A 27,474-nucleotide genomic window follows, 5' to 3' on the forward strand; every position below is an offset into this window, starting at 1 on the left:
AAAATGCTATACGTTTGTTTAATGCTCATATATACCTATAGAATAATAGTAATTACCCCCGCCCCCCCCCCCCCACCAAAAAAAAAAAAAAGTAAAAAAAACGCATTCCTTCTCTTTTACGAGTTTTACGTTTTCCTCATCCCCACCTTAAATTGGGTCGTTCACAGCGAGTCCACTGAGAGAATAACAGGCCAAATTGTTATTATTATTTTTTTTTTATATACAAATGCCATAATTCCATTTTCTTTTCTTTCTACGTAGGCTTAAGTATTTTTCAATCAAGAGTTTCATTTACATTGGAGTTTTAAACAGTACAGACTTACTATCAGAGCCATCATTGACAACGTTTCTAAACAATCCGCTTTGTTTATGTTTTGTGTTGCTAGATTTAATTTCTATTTGTCACGCGAAAGTACACAGTCTATTTTTAGAAACTAAACACTGAAATATTAGGGCACATCGACCATCAGCTGGGAGTCTACCGAATGCTATCTCTCATCTGATTGGTCGGCCAAATCTATTTTGGGAAACGAAAATCTCCATGTTGTTTATCTTTCTGTTATTTCGTTCGTATCAGTTGACTATGGACTTTTATTGTGCAAAACAAAATAATAAACAATCCAAGTGATGGCGTTTCTAATTTCAACAAAAAACAGATACAACTTAAAAGAAGCTCTAAAAACGTCTAATTACGTCACGATTGATTGTCCAATGCGAATGCTCCTTTCAAAGCTCTTTGTCGGAGATTTCATGTTATTATTTTCTTTTTGTTAGGCAGCAGTGTTGTTGGACTCAGTCTAAATATTTCCATTACTATTTTCATGGCGTAGAGACATGAATAACCACAATCATAATAATCATTATAGTAATCACACTAAACACAAATCAGAGGTAGGAAACTCTTTGTATATCATCGTTTTACATAAAGCTAGAGTTCGAGTCAAAATGCGATTGTAGATCTCTTATGAAGTTATTCTTCTTATTATTATTCTGCTCAGACTGCAGTAGTACAGTTCACTGTACTGTAGAGTGTAGTTTAGAAGATCTGCCTGTACAGTGTATTCTGGAGGCTGCTATGCTATAGTATACTCAGTCAATAGTATAGTATAGTATAGATGTAAATTGATAGATATCTAGATCTAGTAGTATTGTTACTCACTTACTGTTGTATGAGTATGATTTATGATCATTTATCAATTTATGATGTAGATCTAGATTCTAGATCTATTCTATAGATTTATATATTATAAACTCTAGATTCTAGAATCTATAAAAAAAAATAATCTCGATTCATAATATTGACAATATTTTTATTATTCTAGATCTTGATCTAGATCCATATGATGATCATATGAGGCTGAGGCATATATGTAGTTTATATATAATATAATATTATTTAATCTATCTTATCTTATCTTATATAATTATTAATACAGACATTACTTCAAAAAGGAAGATGATTACGTCCTACGCGTCATGCATTTAGTCATACATATTAACCAATGACTTAAATTCTGCCAAGTCACTGGTTTTCCTGGCTAGCTCATGCAACCCATATTCCATGCTCTAATAGCACTAGCACTCTAATCTAGAGTGACTAGAGTGTAGATCTAGATCTATTATTTATATATTAAATATATATAGATCTATAGGCCTTATATATATCATTATTATATAAATATATTATCTATAATTTATATATAAATATATAGATCTAGACGACTAGGGATATCTGTAGTGTAACTGTGAGCTGGGTTCGAACATGAGACCATCAAGACGAGCGCCTTACCACACAATGTCACAATCATGCAGCCATCATTGTACTGGAGATCTAGATCTATATTATAGATAATTAAATTTGAGAAATAAATAAAGATAAACCCCTAAAAAAAAATGGCCTGGGCTTGTCATTGTGAATGATTGTGTACAATGAATAGTCTGACTTATGAGTTGGAACTATCTGTAAGAGTGAACACATGTTGGCCTACATGAGTTAGATCTAGATCTATGTATTTATTTTTGGTTTAATTTTAGACTGACTGCAAACTAGAAAAACTATGAATCTCCTCTAAGGGCTTGTTGTCTTGGCGGTCCAGATTTTGAAGGCTGTTATCTCCTGCAGGAGATTGGGAAAAGACATGAGAGTCATCATCATTAAACTTTGTGTTTGGCTAGATCGCTTAAGTTTATCAACTGCTCCCACATTTTGATGTATTATCTATCGCAAAGTACCCCTAGCTACCATTTCACATACGCTGATTTATAAGCTTATGATTATTGAATCTTATAAAAAAGTTTTTAAAAATTCACACACCGGGTCTCTTTGTAGGAAAAATCAAGGCGCAAGAGAAGGAGCAACTCCAAAAATGGCGCTCCCCCTTGCTCATTTGACTGGACAAGTGTAAGTCATATTCTATTTTATATTAATGGTTATGTTTGTGTAATAACATTATGACAAACATTATACCAAATTAACCAGTAAGATTTCCTTCACTTTGTATGAACTCTATTCATATATATGTGCAAGGGTTTCAACTATACATCTCTTTCATCTAGATCTCTCAATCCACATATGAAGATGATGCTCTCATCAATAAGAAATTGCCAAAAGAGTTGCTTCTTAGGCAGGTTTTTGTTTTTCCCATATTTATTTTTTCTTAACCTTTTTTTAAACATGAATTGTTTTCATATATATCAATGTTGCTATCAAAGGTTTCGTAGTTTATTAAGGTCACAATATTGTGTATTTGTTGAAATAATTCTAATAAGGGAGTAGCTCCCTTTCAGACCTTGCGATCTATGGGGCAGATGATGTTAAGGCCGTCTATTTATGTGGCCCATGGATAATGAGGGTGTCATGTGGCCAGCGCAACAACCAGACACCTTTACTTTTCTCAAATTAATGTCAGGTACCCATTAGAAAGTGGCTGGACTCAAAGGCATGCTAAAGATCCAGAAATTAAAAATTCATCAGGATTCGAACCCAGGATCCCGCGGTTTGGAAGCCAAGCACTTTTCCACTCAGCCACTGTGCCTCAATTAAAGGAGTGCCATGTAGTTATTTACTTAATACATAAGTAAATAGATTTGAGAAAGTAAATTGGGCTCATAACTCTCCATCAACATGATAAGTTTTGGTGTTAGATAGCTAGTTTAGTTAGTTCGGTTATGCACTTTAATGTACTGACAGTGAACAGATATTTTAGAACGATGACATAGACTTTGGGATTAGAGGTTAAGATTGACGTGTAGAGATCAGTTACCGCTAGATTCTCAAGGGGATAACATCGTTCTATAGTGACAGACAAGACTGTGGCCCATTCTGTAATAAACGTTTGTTTGAAGTTCACCTTGAGTCAACTTGGTCATTTGAGTCTGTGTTCCTGTTTAGTACCTTAACTATATTTGTGACGGAGTGCATGAAGAGCTCGCAGATTGAAAATACATCATACAAGGTATGCACGCACTTAGTATACAGAAGTATATCTAGAAATACTTCAGCTACATCTGACTACACATGCATCCGTTACATTGGGAATGTTGAAGACTAAGGCAGTAAATATTCCTCTAATTCAGTGTTTCCCAAACTGTGTTCCGTGGAACACTAGGGTTCCACGAGGCCTGAATAGGTGTTCCAAGAACTACTGCAATAATTAACAAGTAGGCCACCACGTGAATTAACCTCTCTAGAAAAAAATAAGCAAAGTGTTCCACTAAATACTGAGAATGTTCAAAGTTTTCCTTTAAGGAAAAAGTTTGGGAAACATTGCTCTAATTAAAATTATTTATTTCTGATATTATCAACTGCTGATTTGTTATCAAATCCTTTTTGTTTATTACATGATTTCATGTTTTAAATCAATTACAAGTAAATTAAAAACAGTTATCATTTTTTGGTTACATTAAATTCTTGAAAATTGTTACCATAATTAATTTTTGTTTTTTGAATTTTAATATAATGACTTAATTATATGTTTTTTTTTTTTTTCTAGAATCTTCTCATACCTTGATGTTGTGTCCTTATGTAGATGTGCCCAGGTTTCTAAGGTACCTTTTAAAACAAAATTATTTACATATTGTAAAAGGGCATCAGCTATACTCATATTTGATCAACAAAACTATAAATTATCACTCCATTATTCTTTGTGGTTGGAGGTCCACTGAAACATTATATGTGTCAGCTAAAAAATATTTTCAAGTTGGAAGCAATCTATCAAGAGGTCATAGAGTTCTTTAAAAAATTGTAAATGTTAAAAAAAAATAAAAGTCTCTTTATTCAACAAATTTTACCTACATTTGCTTGAATTCTTATAAAATATAGCTTTGATTCCAAAAGTTTTCAACTAGTTCGTATACACTAAATGCTGTCCAATAATAACTGTTAATTTTTTTTTTCCTTAATCTAATCAAAAATTGAATTCAAATAAAACTATTACATAGTAATTCCTCAATTTAAATAGTCCTGACAATGAAGCAAAATTGCCAATAAAAAAACATAAAGACACGTTTTGTTTTTCAACACAATTCTATAAAAGCACTTACATTTTAATATTTTTTGTCTCTTGTATAAAAAATCAAAATGCAAAACCCTTTTTATAAAACACTTTAGAACAAAAGTTATTTGAGTTATTAGGGAATAGTTGATCAGTCTCATACTATTGGCCAAAGATAACATACTAACTAATATTTTTTAACAGACTTGAGGACAAAAAACATAAACAGGTTCCTTGTTAGCCATTGGTTATAGAAGGGTTTTCTTAAACAAATCACTGTGGAGAGATGAGATTTTCCATCTTTTAATGCTATTTTTTAAATTAATTCTTGTTTGAAGCGAATATTTGGTTCACCTCTGTTTAGTTATTACTATTTCTCTTTCTTTCTAGTACTGGAATATGCTGGCCTTGGATGGTAGCAATTGGCAAAATATAGATCTTTTTGATTTCCAAACAGATATTGAGGTAAAGAAGAGAATGGTTTATGACATTATGTTTTGAAGTAGTTGTCATGTGCAGTGCAGTGAATGCTGATTATAGTAGAGTTGTTTAAAAAATAATTAGTCATTCTTTTATCATCATTAGTATTTGGTTAAAATGCTGGGGGGGGGGGGGGGGGCATAGCAGTTTTTGCATTGTATTTGGTAGGATATTTTATGAAACTTGAAGTAAAACATTGGTTGTTGAATAAAATGGCAGTGGATCTTGAAAGTAAAAGAAATGAGGCTCTGCATTGCAAGCTCTAAAAAAAATTCATTGTATGTAAGAGATTAAATCTCCTTTAAAATCTTTAGGCCAGGCCTTTTAATATCTTTTTGTGTATTGGCTCATTTATTTTGGGAAAATGAATTTACTAGTGGAGAGAATAACAAATCGTTACAGAAGAAAAAATTCAAACAAAAAAGTTTAATCCCATTTATAATATCTTGCACTGTCTAGAGTAGCACAGTGGCTGTTGTTCATTGCTTGGCTTCCAAACCTGGGTTTGAAATTGGGATTTTAAATTTCAGGATTTTTAGGGTGCCCCTGAGTCCACTCAATTCCTTATGGGTACATGACTTAAGTTGGGGAAAGTAAAGTCGGTTGGTTGTTGTGCTGGCCAAATGACAACTTGCTTGTTAACCGTTTGCCAAAAAAACAGATGACCTTTACATCATCAGCCTGAAAGGTCTAAAAGGGGAACTTTACTGTCTAGAGTAGCAGAGTAAAAACTGGTACTATAAATTGCACCAAAACAGCAGTTCAATTGCCTAGTAAAGAACTTCCCCACTGATCTTGAAAATATACAAGCCAAGCATTGATATAGCCTCATGTGAAACTTGTGCTTATTTAATGCTTTAACAATTTGGATATTCAAAAAGCTATATTTCACCTTGGTTTAAAGGCATTGAAAATTCAACATCTGTATAGTTCTGAGAGACTTAATCTCAAAGATGTGTAGTTTAGTTATACATTTCTAAAAGTAAACTGTAACACACATTTTTTTATATTAATTATATTTTCAGTGTGTGATGTTATTATTATTAATATATTATTATTACATTTGTATATAATTAAATAAGTCACTAAATTGGTAAAATCTTCGCCAGGGATATGACCTAATGTATATGGTGCCTTTAAATCATAAGTTTAAAAAAAATGTAATTACCTACACTTCAACATGTCACAGAAAAATAAATAGCTTAAAAAAAAATTAATTAATTAATTAAACCTTTAATTAATATGTGATTTACTACCAAATCACCGCAGTAAGCTTTTAATCGATTTAGAATTGTAATTGGAGATGTGTGCATTTGAAAGAAGCTCTACCTTTATGTGTTGTCGAAATTAATATGCCATTACATTTTATACAATCTCTGTTTTAGGGTCGTGTTGTTGAGTATATGTCCCAAAGATGTGGAGGCTTTCTCAAGTCACTTAGTTTAAAAGGCTGTCAGAGTATAACAGATACAGCATTACAGTAAGTCATAGAATTGAAAGCAGATACAATTTCATGTTGTTGTTTTTTTCATATAGGACTATCTTTGTATTATTCAATATTGGCATGAGTGTGTTCTATCTATATCTATGCCATCTATAGAGCAGATGATGTAAAGGTCATCTGTGAATATGATTGATGGGTAACAAGGGCAAAATATGCCAGCACAATGAACATCCGCCCTTACTTACTCCAACTAATGTCAGGTGCCCATGAGAATTGAGTGGACTCAGGGGCATCCTAAAATTCCGGAAATTCAAAATCCCAGTTTTCATCAAGATTCAAACCCAAGACTCCTCAATTCAGAATGCAAGCACTTAACCACTTCCCAGTCCAGATTGATGTGACTGAGAATATATATATAGCTCCTCCTTTGTGGTCAAAGATGAGCCCATTTCTCAAATCCTATGAACTCAAAGATGGATATAGAGTCCAATATCCTCGGTTTTAAAAGCTGGCCCCACACATGGAATGGGTAGGTTGGGTCTTCAGCAGAGAAGCCTACTTCTTCTCTTGGCTTTTTTTGTTAGCTCTGCAGAAGTCGTTTAAAAAAGGCAATTTTCTGGCATGCAGACTACATGTCCTGCCCATCGAAATTACTGAGAATAAAATGGTCATGACACAATTATTTTTAATAAAAAATTATCTGCTAGTTAATCTAAATAGGGTTAGGAAAAACAATGTTTACTGTTACCTATATATATTATCTAACTCTATTTTATTAAGTTTGTCAATGATTAGGCCATATTTACTTAGAAAGCTTAATTTTGTTCATGTGTGTACATCATGGCGAGTGTAATCTGTCAGTCTGAGATGTTTACATAACCTAAATATACTTTTCTTCCTTAAGGCAAATAGGAGCAGCAGGATTTCCTTTAAGATGGCTTGTACAGTTGTTCTTTTTTTTTTTTTTTTTTTTTTTTTTTTCAGAAATTTTGCTCAACAATGTCGACATATAGAGACTTTAATTCTAAGCAAATGTACTAGTATTACAGATTTGTAAGTTGCATTCATGGTTCTATTTTCTTTAAGCTCCTTGAAGCTAGAAGCATGCTTGTTAACATTACTCTATGAAGGAAATTATCATTATTACTTTATAGGTTTTTAGAATGTAGTGTTTTGGTAACAGAACAATCTCCCTCATTCCTAAGAGATGGGATATAAAACTCTGTATCAGTTATTTAATAAATCAATGTTTCAACAAAATTCACAGAAAAAAAGCTAATACAACTTTTCTTTTTATAATAGATAAAGATAAAGCTAGGATTTAGGATCATGTCATAAATAGGTCTACAGAGCTCAAAAACATTAAGGTATCACATCAGATTTAGTTGCATTCCAATCTCCAGTTTGACTAGATCTAACATAATCAATACTGTATGTAGCATCAATTTTTTCTTCCTTTTCACTATTATTTGTCTCAGATGAGTTTAAATCACTTACCCTAATCATTATTTCCTTGAAATCTATTTAAATCATATCCATTACAGCCTAAAATTTGGCTAACTATGTTCCAATTTTGTAGGCTAGCAAAAAAAAAAAGAAATCATAAAAATCCATACCAATATGCTGCAGATACCAAATAAACACATAAAAATAGCTTCACTAGCTCTCTTGGGTCAGAGTTTGTAAAGGTATAAATAGTTTTTAAAAACAAACAGTGTATCCTTAACTAAAAATTGGTGACTCTAATTGTCTAGCAGCGACTATAGTTGCGAAATGGTTAGGCTCTGATCTGTTGATGATATTGATTCTACTGATCAGTGTGTTTTAATGTCTGGGCTTTATACCTCTTTCAGAACTTGTGAAAGTTTAGGTAAATACAGTTCTAAATTACGGAAGCTGGACCTTACATCCTGTCCAGAAATAACAGATGCCTCACTCAAATACCTTAGGTATGTCATTGCTCTTATGTCATTCTGTTAATATCTTCATTTCTTGTAATCTAAAAGCAATCTAAACTATTCCTTTCATTAAGATTTTGACAAAACTTTACTTTCTGTTTTGTATTATACCAAATACCATTGTTTAGGTAATGCACAGTGCAATCTTCCCCTTAAAACAATTTTGACATAATGATTTTAAAGGCTTTGGATATATTTCAAGCCATGTTTAAGACATTGACTCCTCCTCCTTCTCCTCTCCCCCCCCCCCCCCCCCCCCCCCGAAGGCTTTTTAACTAGCCTTATTAGCCTGATCCCAGTCCCTATATCTTCCTTGTGATATTATATCTCTTAATATTTAATACTTTTTCCTCTGTTCTATTCCAGCAACACCAGTCCTACCAGTACAGGTCAGAACCGAGGATGTCCACTCTTGTCTTATCTAGATATCTCCTGGTGTAACAAAATAACCAATGACGGAGTTATAGCTTTAGCTCAGGGCTGTCCTAAGCTCAACACATTTTTCTGTCGTGGGTGCAGTCAGGCAAGAACATTTGAATTACTAAAACTACTTCTTTTTATGTTTGACTATCTACATTTTTTTTTCCCTTTTTATAAAAGACACAAAGAGAATTAGTCAAAGACCATTAACTCTTTCTCCCCTAACTGAGTTGACCTCGTTATATAAAATTAATGTTTAATTTTATAAATGTTATTTTGTGTTATATAAAAATAGCATGAATTTCCCTTTAAATTTATACCAAATGAAACATTTTCTGATAACGAAAGACAAAGCTATTGAAGCTTAATCATAACAGGGAAGTGAAAAAGTAATGAGAAAAATGAAGAATTCCGTCAAAACTGGGAAAAATAATTATGGAGAGAAAGAATTAAAAGGAAATATTAACAAATATTACACAACAAAGACTAAACAAATCTGTAATTGTCATTAGGAATAATGTGGCTATGTGCGCACTTATGTTTAATTGTATGCTGTTGATCTAGAACAGGATATTAAATATGGTCAATGCTTATTAGGACTGACCTACTTGCACCCAGGAACTGGATCACTCACATGCATTGACCTCACCGTATGCGTCCCCGGACTTCTGGACGACTTTAAATGGTCAGTTAGCAATGATCTACGGGGAAGTGATCACTTCCCAATCATCATTACTAACAATCTCCCTTCATTAGGACGACCTCAGCGGTGGAAACTGAATAAGGCCAATTGGGAACAATTCCAAAAAAGATGCTCCGAGGATATCACAGAAAATATCCTCGATGAACAGAACCCAGCTGATACCTTTGCTAGCAAGCTACTAAGTATAGCCAGGAAAGTTGTACCCCTAACCTCTGCAAATCCAAAACGGCCTAGCAAACCATGGTTTGATACAGCTTGCAAAAGTCCTATTGGCGATAGGAAAAAACGACTGGCTGCATTTATAAAGAATCCTTCCCAGGAAAACCTAAAGCTATTCAGGATAGCTAGAGCAAAGGCTAGACAAACCATACGGTCAGCCAAAAGGAATTCCTGGAGAAGTTTTGTCGGCAGTCTGGATGCCAAAACTTCTGCTAGAGCGGTTTGGAAGGCAGTAAGGCGAATCAAAGGGAAAGAATCAAATGCAATAGGGCATTTGAAAAACCAAAGACGAACTGTCACGTCCCCCAGAGAAATAGCTGACTGCCTTGCATCCTCAATAGCAGAAAAATCATCCACTGCACACTACACGCCAGAGTTCCAAAAAGTCAAAACCAGGGAGGAAAGACACCCCATTGAGTCAGAGAACAATGAAGACTACAACAAACCGTTCTCGCTTGAGGAACTGAGGGAATCGCTGGACAAGTCACATGACACAGCGCCTGGAGAAGAAGAAATCCATTACCAGTTCCTCAAGCACCTTCCCGAACCCTCATTGGCAGTCCTGCTAGGGGTCTATAACTGTGTGTGGCAAACAGGCGCTTTCCCAAACAGCTGGAGGAAAGCCACAGTTATACCGATACCTAAACCGGGAAGTGACGGCTCTGACCCAGCTAACTATCGACCAATAGCACTAACAAGCTGCATCTGCAAAACCATGGAAAGAATGATTAACAGTAGGCTGGTCTGGTACCTGGAAAGGAATAAAGTGATCTCAAACTACCAGTGCGGATTCCGGCAAGGGCGGACAACAACTGACCAACTGGTAAGGCTGGAAGCTTATATTAGAAATGCATTACTCAGAAGAGAACATCTAGTAGCTGTATTCTTCGATATAGAAAAGGCCTATGACACAACCTGGAAACATGGCATTCTACGTGACCTGGCGCTTATGGGGCTTAAGGGACACCTCCCCCTTTTTGTGGAGGAATTCCTGAAAGATCGAAAATTTCAGGTTCGAGTGGGCAACTCCGCTTCTGACACTCATGACCAGGAAATGGGTGTACCCCAGGGCAGCATTCTGTCAGTCACCCTGTTCAACATTAAAATAAATAGCATCATAAATGCGCTGTCCCCTGGCATAGAGTGCTCTTTGTATGTTGATGACTTTGTCATTCTCACTTATGGGAAAAACATGAACACCTTTGAAAGAAAATTGCAGTTATGTTTAAACAAAATTCAGGGTTGGGCAAACTATAATGGTTTCAAATTCTCAGACTCCAAAACAGTTAGTATGCATTTTTGTAATCTAAGTGGACTCCACCTAGACCCTAAACTATTTATACACAAAAAGAAGATCCCTGTCGTGAAAACTACAAAATTTTTAGGCCTCACCTTAGATTCCAAATTTAATTTTCTCCCCCACATTAAGGAACTTAAGAAGAAATGCCAAAAGTCATTAAACATACTAAGAGTACTCAGCCATACGGACTGGGGAGCTGACAGAGATACCTTGCTGCTGCTCTATCTGAGTCTAATTCGATCCAAGCTAGACTACGGATCCATAATATATGGAGCAGCAAGGAAGTCGTACCTAAAAATACTGGAACCAATACAAAATGCTGCCCTGCGTCTCTGTCTCGGCGCGTTTCTTACATCACCAATCCCAAGTCTCCATGTGGAGGCTGGAGAACTCCCCATGGATATAAGAATGAAAAAGCTTGCAATGCAGTATATAGTCAAGCTAAAATCCAACCCCACGAACCCTGCTTTTGACTCCATATTTAACCCCACAGAGGTAGAATTATACAATCGAAGGCCTAACGTCATACAGCCGTTGGGCCTTCGAATGAGAGAACCCATCCAAAATTTAACTCCACCCATTGACCAAATCTCTAAAATAGAAACCCCTCAGAACCCTCCTTGGCTAATGAATAAACCCAAATTAAATTTATCCCTCCTCAATTTCAAAAAAGAAAATACAGACCCAAGCATACACAAGTCCACTTTAGGGAACTGCAGGAGAGCTACAGAGATTGTGGCACCATCTACACAGACGGATCCAAAATGGAGGGAAAGGTCGCGTGTGCCTGCTCCTTTCGGAACAAAACAATCTCCCGTAGACTCCCCGATGGCTGCTCCATCTTTACGGCCGAATTGCACGCAATATTGCTTGCACTTATGGCCGTAAAAGCATCAGAAAGGAGGAAATTTATAATCTGCTCCGACTCCAAATCTGCATTGCAAGCTTTGGGGCGGATGAAGACTGACATCCCATTGGTACATAAGAGCCTGAAGCTGTTGGACCAAATAACAGCCGACCGTAGGGATGTCACCTTCATCTGGGTCCCCTCCCATGTTGGCATTGAGGGAAACGAAGCCGCAGACAGAGAAGCAAAGAGAGCCCTAAATCATGCGGTGTCAGGAACCCAAATTCCCTACTCGGACCTGAGACAAAGTATTGCCTCTGCCACCTATCAAGAGTGGCAGAACCGATGGGAGGCTGAGACTCACAGTAAACTCAGGCAGATTGTGGCGGATGTCAGGTGGCGGCCCACATCTAAGGGTCTGACAAGGCGTGGTAGCACGACCATGTCCAGACTTAGGATTGGCCACACCTACATCATGCACTCTTTTGTACTGAAGAAAGAGGAGCCCCCACTTTGTGAGTACTGTGACTCTCGCCTCACCGTGGAACATATCCTCGTTGATTGCCCCAGATACCAGGATGTCAGGGCGAAATATTTTAGAGTCACTAATTTAAATACACTATTTGATAATGTCGACCCTGGGAAGGTACTGGGCTTTATCCGGGAAGTGGCGCTATCTACGAAGATCTGATTTATGAATTTGTGAACATGCACTATTTACATTAGATTTTTACCAAATATTAAAATTTTTACTACCTTGACTATTTTAACTGTGAATAGACCTTGATTGTAATGATATGACTGTATAGAATCTGGCCCTGTTGTTTAGAGAGAGAGTAGTCCTTAAGGGACTGCAGGCACGACATGGCCTAAATTGTGCCGATGTGCCTCAAATCAAACAATCAATCATGCTTATTAGGCTGATACAGTTTTTGGTGTTACATAGAAGGTTATGCCAAAGACTCCTTTACACCAAAGCTCTGAATCTTCAAATGCTTTTTATGACATGTTTTTTGACTACAATAATTAGATGTACATTTAATAATTTAACCTTATGCTAGCAAGGCTATGATAGTAGAACAAAAAAACAACAAAAAATACTTTTTTTAAAATAAAGACAATACCTCTTTTATACAACTTGTATATCAATTATTTTATTCTTAATAACTAATGAATGTTAGATTTTAAAAAAAAAAGGAATATTTTTTACCCAGCCATAGTATGTATAGATAGCTCTACTAGACTTAATAATATTCTAATGATAGGCCTTTAGATCTAGACTTAGAAGACGGTGCACAAAATGTTCCTGAACACTAAATTATTTAACTCTTAAATGAATAGTGCCTGTATAGTCAGTTCATGATAAAGATTAAAGATTTTCTAGTACACTACCATGTTTCTTAAGCCTTTAAAAAATTATAACAGTCAAACTAGAGTGTTCCTAATTGGGACCAACAAGCTAGTAACTCTTTTTCCCAATTATGTACATCAACTGTCAAATTTCTAGGAAAATCATTAGAACCGTTTTTCAAAACTGTTTCCACACACTCAGAAAGTTCTGCCCACCCACCCATTCCAAATGTGTGACTTAAAAAGAGGTATTGTAAAAATTATAATGTATATTCAAAGAAGTCTGTAGATGTACTTTCTCTACGCCCATAAAGGCACTGCAATACTGTGTTTAATTAATACCCTACCAACAATTATTTCAGATTGGCAACGATGGTATTGAGATGTTAGCCACATGTGTTGAGAACTTGATGAAACTTAACATACAACACTGCCAGGTAGGATGATCATTGGCATTTATATTCAGGCTATAAACTCATATTTTTCTTTATTGCCAGATTGTGTGTGGGTTTTAGTCATATTGTAAATAGCTGTATTATACAAGCAATTGAGATTTATTCATAAATAGGTTAATAATTGTGATACTAAGAAGTGAAATAATCTGCCCTCTACGTTGCAAAGTCACTGAAAGTTATCAACTAATAATCTCATCCTACACTGCCCTGAAGTTAATCAAGCATGAACAAATCACCTTTACATTCTGAATTTAATACATCAAAACTCTCAATTGAAAAACATCTCTTGAGTCAAGTCATTCTGATGCTATTTATCATTGCATTAGTCAGACTGGGAAGTGTGTGCTGGTGGCTTGTATTAAAGTTTGGGTAGGAAAGGACTGGTGAAACTGAAGACAAGACTCTTTGTGTATTGAAGGCTGTGGGAAACTATACAGGTCACAACTGTGTTTGTGTGGCCATGGGAAACTCTGCACTCACATCCTTAATCTTTGGATGTGTAGACATTGCCATTCGTTCAGTCAGAATGAACAAGTTGGCAAAGTGTCATGCATTGTTTGTAATTGTAATTGTTTTCAACTTTGCTGTCTGGTACATTTGACAAATAAATGTAGTAGTAGAATTTATCATTTCAAAATATGGTTTTCGTATTTTTATTCTTGGTTATGTGCTAGAGAAAGACAGAACCTACATTTTTTTTGACAAAGTTGTTTAATCTTAATGTGCATTTTAAGGAATTCATTCTAAACTGGTGACATTACAGACTGGTCTAAGTAAAACAATGTATTTTTTAAAAGTGTGTTTACTTTTACATAAAATGTGAATAAACTAAAAAAAAAAAAAAGAAGAAAATATTGTTTATAATCTCAGAATGAAACATAGGTTGAGTGTTGAATATATTTTGTTGAAATGTTTTTATAAATATGTGTTTTGACCCATTTTTTTTTGTCTGTCAGAGTATCACAGATGAAGCAATCATTAAACTTGGTCAGAAGTGTCCAGGACTAACTCTTCTTTGTGCTTCTATGTGTAATCGCCTTACAGACGCCAGTTTAGTGGCTCTAGGAAAAGGTTGTTTAGAGCTAAGGTATTATTTACGCCCAGTATTAAGCATCACATTAATTAAATGCTTTCTTGGCTAATTACTAATGAGCAGGAAACTATTGCTGAAGATCATTTTAAGAAACTGCAATTAATTTAGATTTCAGATTTGACAGTTGATTATATTTTGTATATACTCTATGGAGGCATGTTGGCTAAGCAGTAAAGTGCTTGGCTGCCGAACTGGGGGTCCCGGGTAGGAATCCTGGCAAAGACTGAGATTTTTATATCGGGATCTTCAGCCGCCTCTGAGTCCACCCAGCTCTAATGGGTACCTGACATGAGTTGGGGAAAAGTAAAGGCGGTTGTTCATTGTGCTGGTCACATGACACCATCGTTAACCATAGGCCACAGAAACAGATGACCTTTATATCATCAGCCCCATAGATCATAAGGTCTGAGAGGGGAACTTTATTTACTTATATTTTGTTATTGTTTTATCAAGATTATTTAAAATATTTTTTATTTTGTCCTTTTTAGAACCTTAGAAGTTTCAGGCTGTACTTTACTCACAGATAGTGGATTCCAGGAACTGACAAGGGTAAGCTATAACTTCTGGCTCTCTAGGTAGTGTCTTCTTCTTCTTCTAGCCAGCTTTATTGCTGCTGAGCTGTGAGCTCTTTTGCAGACTGTGCCAAGGAAAAAAAGTGTGCTGTTTTGTTCAGTTGTTCAGCACTGCCGTACAGGGTGTTGGTTATATTGGGCTGTAGTGGAAGTAGGGTCTGCCTAAGGTGGATTAGGAAGGGGCATTCAAAGAGGATATGGTTTTAGGTTTCATAAGGGTGGGTGCAGTGTCTGCAAAGGGGGAGTTGTGTGGAGTTTATTTTGTTCAGATGGTAATTTAATAGAGGTGTGTGTCCTGTTCTTAGTTGGAAAATTGTAGATTGTTCTTTGCGGGGGAGGAAGTTAATACTGTCCAGTTTGTTAGGCATGGTCATTTCTTTGTACATGGCTCTGCCTGTGTTTCCTGTTGCCCATTGGTTGAGCCACTCCTCTTTGTGGTTGTTGACTAACATTGACCTTAGGGTGAGGTAGCTTACAGGTCCATCTGGTTGTTCCATAGATGAACCTGCCTTTGATAGCTTATCTGCCTTTTCATTTCCCATGATGCCAATGTGTCCAGGGATCCACTGTAGTGTGATATTGATATTTAATTTTGATAGTTAGTGTCTTAAGGCACTAACATTTGACAATGGTAGGGAATGGTTTCTATCTCTCATGCACTAACATTTGATATACATACATACAATTGCATGCTTTTTTCCAAGGGGAATTCATTAAGTAATAATCATCTTATGAATATATTGTTACGAATCTCACTATCCAGGCTCTCTGCAAACTGCACCATACACCACCAACTTAAAGAACTTGACAACTCAGGGCTCCAAAGTAACGTAACACTTTAATAGTTGAATAAGTAACAGCCAATACTGTACAATTGGCAACACGTACACTGTACAAATATCTCTCTTGTTAATAGCCGTTCCGCCGTATCGACTCTTGCACTGGCCTCTCCCTCTCGTTCCGGGCTTGCACTGGGTTCAACAGTTCAGGACTGACTTCACACACTAGGCTCGTTGTGTCGGACTCGATCGCAGACCAAGATCAAGACGCCAGCCGTCTCAACTGTACTTGACAGTACTCCGCGCTGAACCGTCGTAATGCTCCGTACAGAACCACACCGCTGAACTGTGCTGTAGTCGACCGGACTGTAGTGGACCTTCTGTCGTAAACCTCCTTTCTGAACCTTCTGTCGTGAACCTTGCTGTATTGAGCCCCTTTTCTCAACCGTCTTGACTGCGTCGCCTCCGCTCTTATATAGGGTCCCTACTGGCCTTCTCGAACCGGACAGAACGCCGCTCGACGTTTCTAGGTGGTCAGATGACTACAACTCTCGTGACGCTCCTTAGCTCTGTTCACGACGTCGATCCTTCCCGGACCGCCGCCGATCCTTCCTGAACCGCCGTGTTGACACTCGTCTCGGCTGACAGTCGTAACTCGTCACCGTTGACCGCTCGTCTAGCGCTGGCCTGGGGCGATTTGCGTTGGCTGACTACACACACACCACTACCCCCATCTGTGCCACCACCAGGTTTATAACAATATCAAGAAAACCTAAATGAATTTAAGTCAATTTGTCATATAGCCCAATCAAAGGGAGTGCAGTTTTTTTTTTTTGGTCAACCTTAAAATAAACTTTCTTAATGTTATTTTTCCTAACCATAATTTAATATTTTGTTTTCAGAATTGTCATAAACTTGAGAAAATGGATTTAGAAGATTGTATTCAGGTCAGTTTCTGACTTCCTTGTTTTAATTTAGAAAGGTTTTATTTTTTCTCTTATTGCATAGAAACAGACTTGAACATTTTGTTCTCTCAATTTGATTAACACAATGACTTGTTGTTTCTTACTGTTTATAGATCACAGATGCCACGTTAGGTCATATAGCTAGCCATTGTCACCAACTCAATGCCTTGGTAAAACACTTTTTCTAAATAGTTTTTTAAAATGCTTTTTTTGCATTACTTTATACCTATATATATTAATGTACTCCCTTAATTTATTTACTTTAATTATTCTATTACTGTGTTCCCAATTTTACATCTGTTGATTTAGACACAACCATAAATACAGCTTTTGGAGGACATAATTATTTTCTTTTTTTTTCACTTTTTGATGTAGTGACTTTCTCTTTCTCTCTCATCTCATCTGTGCCTTGACTCTCATAATAGGGATGCGGTGACAGTTCGATTAAACAAACCATCCGCTTTTCCAAGTCAGCATTTGTTCTAGCAGGACATCAAGAGAGAGGCTGGTCCACTCCTTTACGCTGTCCAGCCAGCGTTTCTTTGGACGACCTTTTCTTCGTGCTCCCTCCACTGTACCATTGTCATGTATAGACAGTGAAATAGTTAAATTTAATGAAAGAGGCTGGGTTTTAGTGTGTATGGTCTCTGGGAATGAAATATTTTTCTCACAACATATAGGAGCTTGTTTTTTTACTAATTTACATTTTCTTTGTTCAAATAGTAATTAGATTACATTTAACATGTCTTAAAAAAAATGATTTTAAACTATTGCCTACTTACAGTCACTTTCTCATTGTGAGCTTATTACCGATGAAGGGATTCGCCAGATTGGCTCTAGTATTTGTGCAGCTGAGAATCTGCGCATTCTTGAGCTTGATAACTGCCCCTTGATAACGGATGCTGCCTTGGAGCATTTGCAAGGTTGCCGAGCACTCCAACGTATAGAAATCTATGACTGCCAACTTATCACCAGAGCAGGCATTCGCAGGCTGAGGGTAAGAGAAGATCATTTTTTTGCTGCTTTCACTATTTTTAAACTATTTATATGAGTTAATCATTTGTTAACGAGGCTGATTTGTCAAAATTGTAACAAAATTTCTATTTTGTAATAATCAATTTCCAGGAGTATAGTTAAGTAAAATAAAGTTCCCCTTTAAGACCTTGCAATATATATGGCAGATGCTTCTGTGGCCCACGGTTAACGAGGTTGTTATGTGGCTAGCCACAACATCCATCCACCTTTACATTTCCCTAACTTATCTCAGGTACCCATATAAGCTAGGTGGACTCAGAGGCCCCCTAAAAGTCCCAAAATAAAAAATCCCAGTCTTCATCAGGATTCGAACCAAGGACTTCTCTGTTCTGAAGTCAAGCACTTTACCACTCAGCCACTCCATAATAAATGTGTGAAATCTGTTTTGTGTATTAGAAAGTTTGATTTTTCATAGGTAGGTAGCCAAACTCTTCTTCTTCTTTCTTCTTCATTCTCATTGTTATGTTGGAGTGTTCAGATGACTAGACCAATAGATCTATATGAGATGAACTGCGCAGTGGTTTCCAAATCAGGGTTAGGGTTAGGGTTAGGTTTCCATACAGTTTTCTTTCTATTGGGGTGTTTTGGGGCCAGTTTCTTATTCTACGGGCCTCTTGGTAAAGAGAGCAGTTTTGGAGGACGTGGTCAGCATTTTCTGTTGATATTCCACATGGGCAGATTTCACCGGTACCAATTTTGAGCTTCCGGTACAGGTAGCCAGACAATGCTGATGACAACCACCTGCTCTCCTTATAGTACAAGTCAGAGAGATCACATTAAGTCTATTTTGTTAAGACTTGACAGTGTTTTTAATCTTTGAATGTCATTTTTAGAAACTAATATTGAGGCTGATAGTATACAAATATTTTAAGATACAGTGAATACATAAAAGAAATATTTTTTTACAAATCTGTTGCAGAATCATCTCCAAGATATTTTGGTGCATGCCTATTTTGCACCAGTGACTCCTCCCCCTTCAGTTGGAGGTGGCAGACAGAGGTACTGTAAGTGCTGTGCTATCCTCTGACTCGTCTATCAGCTGATGAACTAATGAGTTCAGGTAATAATTAGCCACTCCAATTTTGTACAACAAAATGTTTTTGTGTTTTTTAAAACTGGTTTTTATTTTGATTAGATATAGGAAACATATATATATATTTATATGTGTGTATACATACATTTTAATTTCATTCGCCTATGTCTTAGTCTGTTAGACCATTTGGGGCACCACACAAGATCTGTTGACCTTCTTTCTCCATTCTTCTCTGTCTTTTGCTTTGGATAAAATGGATAAAATCTCTTTCAATGGCAGACCCATCCTTTCTTTTATCTTGTCTTCCCTTAGCTTTCTCTTTCTGCCTCTTCTTCTTCTTTGTCTGATACTGTTCCCTGAAGGAAGGTTTTTGTGAGCCCTGAGGATCTTGAGATTTGGCCATAGAGTCTTAGTTTGCGTTTTATGTCATTAGTTGGCATAGTAGGTCATCAGGTTGTACTATTCCTCTCTCTAATCTCTAAAATAAATATTTATACATGAAGTACAGAAAGAGTCTATAGCACTCAAAAAAAGGAGTAGTGTATTTTTTTTTTCTAAGCATTTTTTTTGTGTGTATTAAATAATCAGCATGTGGGTCGCATGTTTTCTAAATCTCTTGGTTTTACCTTAAACTTAAACACATTTTTTGTTCTTGAAAGATGTGACAGGTCCACTTTCTCAAGCTGATAACCCCCTGTTGTAGCAGGAGAAACTAAATGCAGCAATAATTTAAAAAAAAAATGTAAAATGTGAATGAGTACTATTGAAAGTAATTAAAATACTGTAACATTTACTTTTTTTGATTACTTATGTCAAATAATTTTATTAACAGAATATTTGAACTAATAATTGCAGGAAAGTTTGCTGCCTATTCTGAAGTTGATGTTAACAGAAACAAAAATACAGTTGAGTGATTCGCATTGCAGAGACACTATAATTCATTTCAATAGGAAACAATCTTGGATGTGACTTACTAAGTGATCCACATCACCTTTGACCTGTCAACTTTCTGAATGGATTCACTAAAAGGATTTATTTTTTCTGTTTTTTTTTTGACAACTACAAGGGAACAGACTTGTATGAGTGATTCACATCATTATTGATTCTATATCCATTCTGCTGACCTCAATGTGCTTGGCCTTGTACCCCTGCGACAGATAATTAATTCATTTACTTGACACTAATAGTCCCTTTGTTGATCTAAGAGTGTATGTAATTTTATCACATTCACATTGTTTGTAATTTTATTACATCTCAAAGTGTTTGTAATTCTATCACATTTCACATTGTAATTCTATTACATTTCACATTGTAATTCTATTACATTTCACATTATAATTCTATCACAATCACACTACATCCTACCCATCAGCTCTCATCAGTACATTTTAAAATTGTTATCTACTTAATTTCAAAGTGGTAAGAATCTTATTTCAATTCAAGGTTTCAGCTTCAATTTGTTGAAACAGTGATTTCAAAGTTTGTTAAAAAAAACAAAACCCATCTCTTATTCTGATCTAAAAATACCTAACCATGCACACTGCCTATATGTATTATTTCTTTGTGCTTTCTCAGTTTTTCTATTCATTGTCACTGCATCACAGCTATTTTGTTGGACAAATTGTATAATCCTTACAAAATCCAGAGCCAATCTAAGAATGTTCATAGTGTGTTAAAACCATATTTGTCTGAGCATTTGTCACTGGAATGCTAACTGCCTTTTCTAAGTTGTTAATGTTGTAAATTTTTTTTCCTCATTAGTTATTTCTGTGTACTGAAGTCCACTTTACTTTACCTTTTTTTTTGTTGAAATATTCATCCCACCTCTGACCCATTCTGTTTCATTAGATTGGGTAAATTGTGATGACTCATTTCTAATATGTACATTCGTATGCTAAATGTAGTTTTTTCGTGTGAAATAGAAAATATGTTTGAGATTATATTGAATATTATAGATCTTCTATGACATGTCTGAATTGAATGTTTGAACATCAATCACTTAAAAGTTAAGGACATTTATATATATGGCTCCTCCTGTCTCGAAAAACAATGGATTCGCCCAGATAAATTACTGGTGTTGTTTTTTTTTTGATTCACGGCAGGATCTGCCTGCGACTAAACAAGCCGCTTCTGAAGCAGCAAAGTTTGCGGCAGTCATGTAAGAGATGTCATCTGTTTTAAGACTAACTGATTAGATGTAAAAAAAACTGAGGTGGCCTTCGGCAAGAGAAAAGGAGAGGTGCCCTAACAAACATGAGTAATGGACCATGAAAAAAGAAATTTTTCATACAAAAGATTACCTTGTTATAATGTAAATATTTTTTTCTCTTACACCTGCTATGTAATATTGTGTTTCAGTTCTATGGTATTACTTCCTTCTACACTTTGCGCCACCACTTTTGTTTTATGACTTTGAAAAAAAATTATTTTGGCATTTGAAATTGTGGAATTTTTTCTAAACAATAATTATTGAACAAAGTCAAATTATTATTTCGGTTTGTCTCAGTTATTAGGAGATGAAGATTTTTGGTTGCTGTCATTGTTGCAGTCTATTTATTCTTTACTCCACTCCTTTTGATATCTGATGGGGGGGGGGGCAGTGGTGTAGCTATTGGGGAGGGGGTGAATTTGAAATTGAGGGAGGCCCCAAATGAGTGTTCCAATTTAAATTTTTTTTTACATTAAATATTATGCCATTATCTCTTGTCATGATGCCGAATGTCGAAATGCAGAGGCTTCTAAAAAGGTCAAGGCCCCCTAACGATGGCAAATTCATTGCTTCGCCACAAGGGGGTATCTTGTCATTGTTCCATAGTGAGAATCCATGGAGTACTGCAGTGCTAGTAAAAGAAAAAATGTGATTTGGTTAAATGCTTTATTTGTTACTACTATTTTCCTGATTAACTGACTCCCACCACTATTGGCTGAATCCAGACAAGTTCTTGTCATTATTCTCTATTTTAAAACAAGTGCCCTGTAATCCACACCGTAAACATGGCAGCCTGGTTGTGTGGTATGTGCTCTTGACTGTCATCTCGATGGTCCCAGGCTTTAACACTGCCCACCGTCAATGTCCTGTGGGATTCGGACTAGGATGGAAAAATCTTTAATTCTGGAGAAACATAGAAACATGTTGAACAAAACTAAACAAAACATCTGTGATCAACATTGTTCTTTTTTTATTATTATTTAAAACAGGAATCTAAATAAAACTGTAGTTAGGTTTTGGAATAGGAGGCGCAGTGGCTGAGTAGTGACGTGCTTGGCTTCCGAATCAGGAGTTAAAATCCTGGTGAAGACTAAGATTTTTTTTTGAGGATCTTAGGGCTCCTCTGGGTCCACCTAACTCTTATGGGTATCTGACATTTGTTGGGGAAAAGTAAAGGCGGTATGTCATTGTGCTGGCCACATGACACCCTTGTTAACAATGGGCCACAGAAATAATGAGCTCTACATCACCTACCCTATAAGTTGCAAAGTCTAAAAGGGGAAATTTAAGCTTTATGTTCTGGAACAATGTATATATTGTTTTTTCAAAATTATTCCAAATCATTTTGAAAGAGAGATCTTTTTTTTTTTTTTCATGATTTAAATTTTGTATCTTAAAATGTTGTGTTTTTTTTTTTCAAGTAAATATTGTTTCGATACGTTAATTAACCAATATTTAATGTTGTATTCATGTACTCAGCTTTCTGTATAAAATTAGCCTCCAATCCAATGTGCAATAACTTTCACTTATCTCAGTGATGTTTTGGTCGTATGTTGTCCCATAAAATCTGGTGTGGCGATGAACACATACAAAAAATGTGATATAAAATGTAACTTGTAAAGAATCTGTCCAAAAATATTTTGTAAACTATACTTTTTTTTTTTAACTAGAGAGTAAATGTTTTTGGTTAACAGAACACAGAGAAGACCAAAGTACATTTTTTTGAAGTAAATTTTGTTGTATTCTGTGAATGACAGGGACATTGTTCCAATTATACATTTCACTACTTTATTTTTTATGATCCAAATAGAAGAAAATATTTTTTTTTTTTTTTTTTTAAGTCTAATGATCAATAGGGAGCTAGCCACATCAATTGAGCTTAATATTCTTTTATTTATTATTAAAATATTTATTTTTTTACTGGTTTCAAAGGCCCCCACCCCCACACTATTCCGGAAAGGTCATAGGAAGATGGGCATACATTTTTCCTTGGAAAAGATTTAATTTTATTTAAAAACTAAACCTTAATGAAAACCCATAAAAAAACATTATATTACAATAAAACATTATATCAATTATAGCATTACACCTATTAGTACTAACAGAATGTGTTACTAAAAGGACCCAATGTTACGTGGTTTAACATGTTCATGTGGTAATAGCCTCGTTTTAACCTTGATTCTATTCACTATCTTAAGTGTACTTCCCAGTACTCTACATAGTGTGTTAGTTGATAAGTTGATGCTGTTACTACATTTTAAACTGAGCTTTCATATCTTCTGTACACAGATTTTTTTTATTGTTGTTTTGAAAAATGGTGTTGATCATTGTAGGGCCAAGCATTTCAAAATTGCTATCGCATCTTGTCATAAATGTAATACATAAGACTTTTTCTAACACTTTTTAAAATCCGAGTGACCAAGTGTCATGTGTCACATTGAATGCTCGTTGGCCTCCTCAAGCCGTAGAAGGATTTATTTCATCGAGCACTTTTCCATGTGATGTAGAGCCCTATTTAGAGAGACATTTAACTATATATGCATGAATGTGAGTCCTTATCTCCTATTTGAGATTCTGTTGTTCCAAACTGTGGTCCATATGTTGACTTGGATAATTCAATGACCGTTAGTTGCATGTGTAGAATAGTTATTAGGGGCATTGTTTTTTCTGGTATCGACTGGATTCATTGGAATGACTTTAATAATAGATGTAGAAAGCTGAACTGGTTGAAATTTATTTTGACAAGCTAAGAACGATGTGGTTTGTTATGATAAACTACTGAATGGTCTATTATCAAATTGGGAAAAATTCTGGCAATTTTTTTTTTTCAATTTGGCTGCAAACTGCAACATTTTGTCCCTGATTATTAAACTAGAAAGTTCAACTCAGGAATGTATGTAGTTAAGTTTCAAAGTTGGAAACAAAGATGCGACTGCATTGGATCGCTACAGAACATAATAGTCTACGTTGAAAGAGTGCCAGTACATGTAAGATGTTTTCAGTTCCCAAGTGATGTACATGATATTGGTCTAAGCTTTAAAAGTGAAATGTTATCTATTTGAATTGAACCATTTTTACTTTTTTAAACTTTAAATAATGGTACCTGACTTGACTCGTGCAACCAGCTTGATCACATCAGAATTTTAAACATAAAAATCTCATCATTTTCTGTTCTCCATCAAAGTTTAAAAAAAAAACTTTTTTCAGCCCGCTGCAATACAGAATTTTATTTAAGAAATAGAAGTTATATAGTATCTGTTATCTATATCTTAGTTTCAAAAGACTCGTTAGATCTAGAAGTACTGTTGCCTAGAACTAGCCAAAGTTGGTAGGGTTATCCCCATTACTATATAATTAACTAAAATCAGCTGTTACCTATAACAAATTAATCATGGAAGCATCAGAAGCAAGTTTAAATTGGTTCTGTTAAGAGAACAACGCTTTGGAAATCTTTTTTTATAGCCATAAATAAATAAAGTCCCATTTCAGATTTTGTGTTATATAGGGCAGATGATGTAAAGGTCATCTGTTTCTGTGTCAGAGGTTTGGAAACCAAGCCCTTCACCACTCTGCAACTGGGCCTCCAGAGCCACTAGAGATACATTGTTTTTTTGTGACTTTAAATCAAAATTTTATTATTGTGCAATACTTTGTACAAAGACACTGTTTAAGAAACAGACACAAGTACAAATAAAAAGACACTGTTTAAGAAACACAAGTACAAATAAAATGTAAAAAAAAAATAACATTGAATCACAGTTTATAAAAAAAAGTTTAATTTAACATAAAAAGATCACTTTGGTTTCTCATTTTCTAAATAGACAAAAATATATATTTATTTATTGCCTTTCTAATTATTAACAGCACTTTCTGTATGAATGAAAATATTAAGATATTGAAACTAAGTTGATTTCCTTTTGCAATCCTTTACACAATGTAAAGAAAAAAAAGCATTTCCTAAAATTAAATTGTAGTTGTTTTTTTAATGTAAAATTACTCATACTCCCCATATAAGGATTTAAGTACATTTTAAAACTTCTCTTACGAATGTCAGGCATAAGATTTGGAAGTAATGTACATACATTTATTTTTACACTGTTTAATTGAAATGGTGCTCTGGTCTGCTGGTTGCTTTTTTTTTTTTCTAGTGGCGACAGTTCTTTTTTTGTTTATCTGACCAACTTTGAATGCTGTATTTCCTGTGTCTGATTGCTTCCTAACTTTGTTACTCTACACGACCTAGCCCACTGTACATTGAGCTCGTGTTTAAACACAGGTGTTTAGGCCACTAGATCATCATTGTTCAAGAATGTAACAATCAGATTTTATAAATCATGATGAATATTGTTATTTTGTTATGTGTCAGTGGTGCCCATCCAATAGGGATGGGGGGGGGGGCAACCCAAATTTCTTAAACTTGCTATATTAAGCAGTAACACCCCAAAGAGTCCTTACGCTCTGTGGAACATGGGCTTGATATCACTGGCCAGATAGATTGGGCTTCACTGATCTTTGTGATTATTGAGCCAATTTAATAGAACTACTGGGCATTGTATCAGTTCTAGTACAATAGGACACTAAATGAGCTCTCTCTGTGTTCAGTAGTGAATAGAATCATACTGGTCTTAGTTGGGCTGTTTAGTGCTGATTAGAATATTACTTGTTAAAGTTCTGTTTCATGATGAATAGAATGATCTTGGTCTAAGTTCTGTTCTGCTACTATAAAGTTTTGTGGTAGTACTTGTATGGTACTTGTAATAGTGGCGCCAACTATATTAATTGAAGTGTTTATAAATGGTTATGGTTATTTATTACTAACATAATTATTTGCATTCCTGGTTTTAAGATTCAACACTACAATATTTGTGCACAAGTGTAAAAGGGGAATTTATATAATGTTAGACTTTGTAGATATGAGTGTTAATTATATGTACAATCAATGGATGATTTCTTATAAAGATATTAACCAATAGCTTGAAAGTATGAGAGCTATGAACAAATATTTAGCTGGCACAGTTGTTGTTTTTTTTGTCTTTTCATGAATATTATAGGGGTGACCAATAAGTTAGTGTTAATGCAAATATAATATGCTCACATTAGAAGATTCGTTCCAACTATTCAGTCAGTCTGTGGCACCTGTACTGTGTCTGAAATAAATTTTGCTCCTGTCAAACTGGCCCTCAGGGTGTTTTTAAAAGTTACAATAATAGTAATGGCCAAATGACTAGACCATGGGCATAGCTAGGTTGGGAGTAACCACCCCTCCCTTCAAAAGTAAAATATTTCACAGGTGGATCAGTTTTTCAGCCAGTCGCTGGGCTACATAGAATAAAAGTAAATCTATGAGAGTTTAAACTGTAGCCTGAGACAATACAAACTACCAGGGAATAGCCAGGTAAGCATCGCAGGGAAAAATAATTATATGTATATATAGAGAGAGAGACTATTTTCTGGTAATAATTGTATGATCATAATTTTTTAAAATATTTTTTTTGTAAACGAATGAAATAAATTTGATCTGTTGAGGGCAATAGACATACTTTTCAAAGTACATTGTTGATAAACCGCTCAAGACATATGGCTTATATATTTATTTTGTAATTGAATGTTTTTAAAACCATTTAAACAAAAAGATGAGCTGTATTTTATTTAAGGATTTTATGGAAGAGACGAATAGAATTAAATGTTTTTAGAAAACTGAAGAAAATTTTAAGACAAGTCTGGTCACCCTGAATGACTAAATTCAACTTAGGGAATAAGTATTGAGAACTGAAAGTTCCTGCTGACTAGAGAAAAAGAAAATTTTGTGTTTTCAAATTTCATTAATCAAGATCAAAACACAAAATAGCTCTGTTGCACTTTCTCATGTCTATGGAAGTAATTTAATAACTGTATCTCAGAATGTATTTTTTGATTTTTTTTTGTATGCCAAAACCTAGTACAGGTAACTAACTATATTGCCCACTAAATACTAACATAATAATTGTTTGTGTCTTTCAAATTGTTCCCAGCATGTTTTTATATTTATTAGCAATAAAAATTTTTTTTGAAATTTAACTAAATATTTGAACATCTATCAGGCTATATTCTTAACCTTTTCTCTGTTTCTCGCTTTTTTT

At 35.2% G+C, this 27,474-nt stretch overlaps 1 protein-coding gene across 1 annotated transcript; it reads left to right on the forward strand.

Annotated features, from left to right (window-relative positions):
* The first annotated feature begins 530 nt into the window (after positions 1-530).
* Positions 531-25,497, forward strand: LOC106062829 (F-box/LRR-repeat protein 20-like). Its single transcript, XM_056004571.1, has 17 exons — positions 531-891; positions 2,330-2,401; positions 2,557-2,624; positions 3,993-4,047; positions 4,884-4,958; positions 6,359-6,453; positions 7,402-7,470; positions 8,271-8,366; positions 8,742-8,898; positions 13,577-13,651; positions 14,626-14,756; positions 15,251-15,311; positions 17,016-17,060; positions 17,192-17,248; positions 17,863-18,075; positions 19,033-19,173; positions 20,002-25,497. The coding sequence occupies exons 1-16, from the start codon at positions 835-837 to the stop codon at positions 19,138-19,140; spliced, it is 1,434 nt and encodes a 477-aa protein (XP_055860546.1). The 5' UTR covers positions 531-834; the 3' UTR covers positions 19,141-19,173; positions 20,002-25,497.
* The last annotated feature ends 1,977 nt before the right edge of the window (positions 25,498-27,474 follow it).

This window comes from Biomphalaria glabrata, chromosome 11, assembly GCF_947242115.1.
Source record: "Biomphalaria glabrata chromosome 11, xgBioGlab47.1, whole genome shotgun sequence".
In the NCBI taxonomy this organism is placed as follows: Eukaryota; Metazoa; Mollusca; class Gastropoda; family Planorbidae; genus Biomphalaria; species Biomphalaria glabrata.

Coding starts and splice junctions, on each gene's coding strand:
- LOC106062829 (XM_056004571.1), top strand. CDS start 835: ATGAATAACCACAATCATAATAATCATTATAGTAATCACACTAAACAC. Junction 4,959..6,358: donor ATTTCCAAACAGATATTGAG/GTAAAGAAGAGA, acceptor TCTCTGTTTTAG/GGTCGTGTTGTTGAGTATAT. Junction 14,757..15,250: donor AAAGGTTGTTTAGAGCTAAG/GTATTATTTACG, acceptor TGTCCTTTTTAG/AACCTTAGAAGTTTCAGGCT.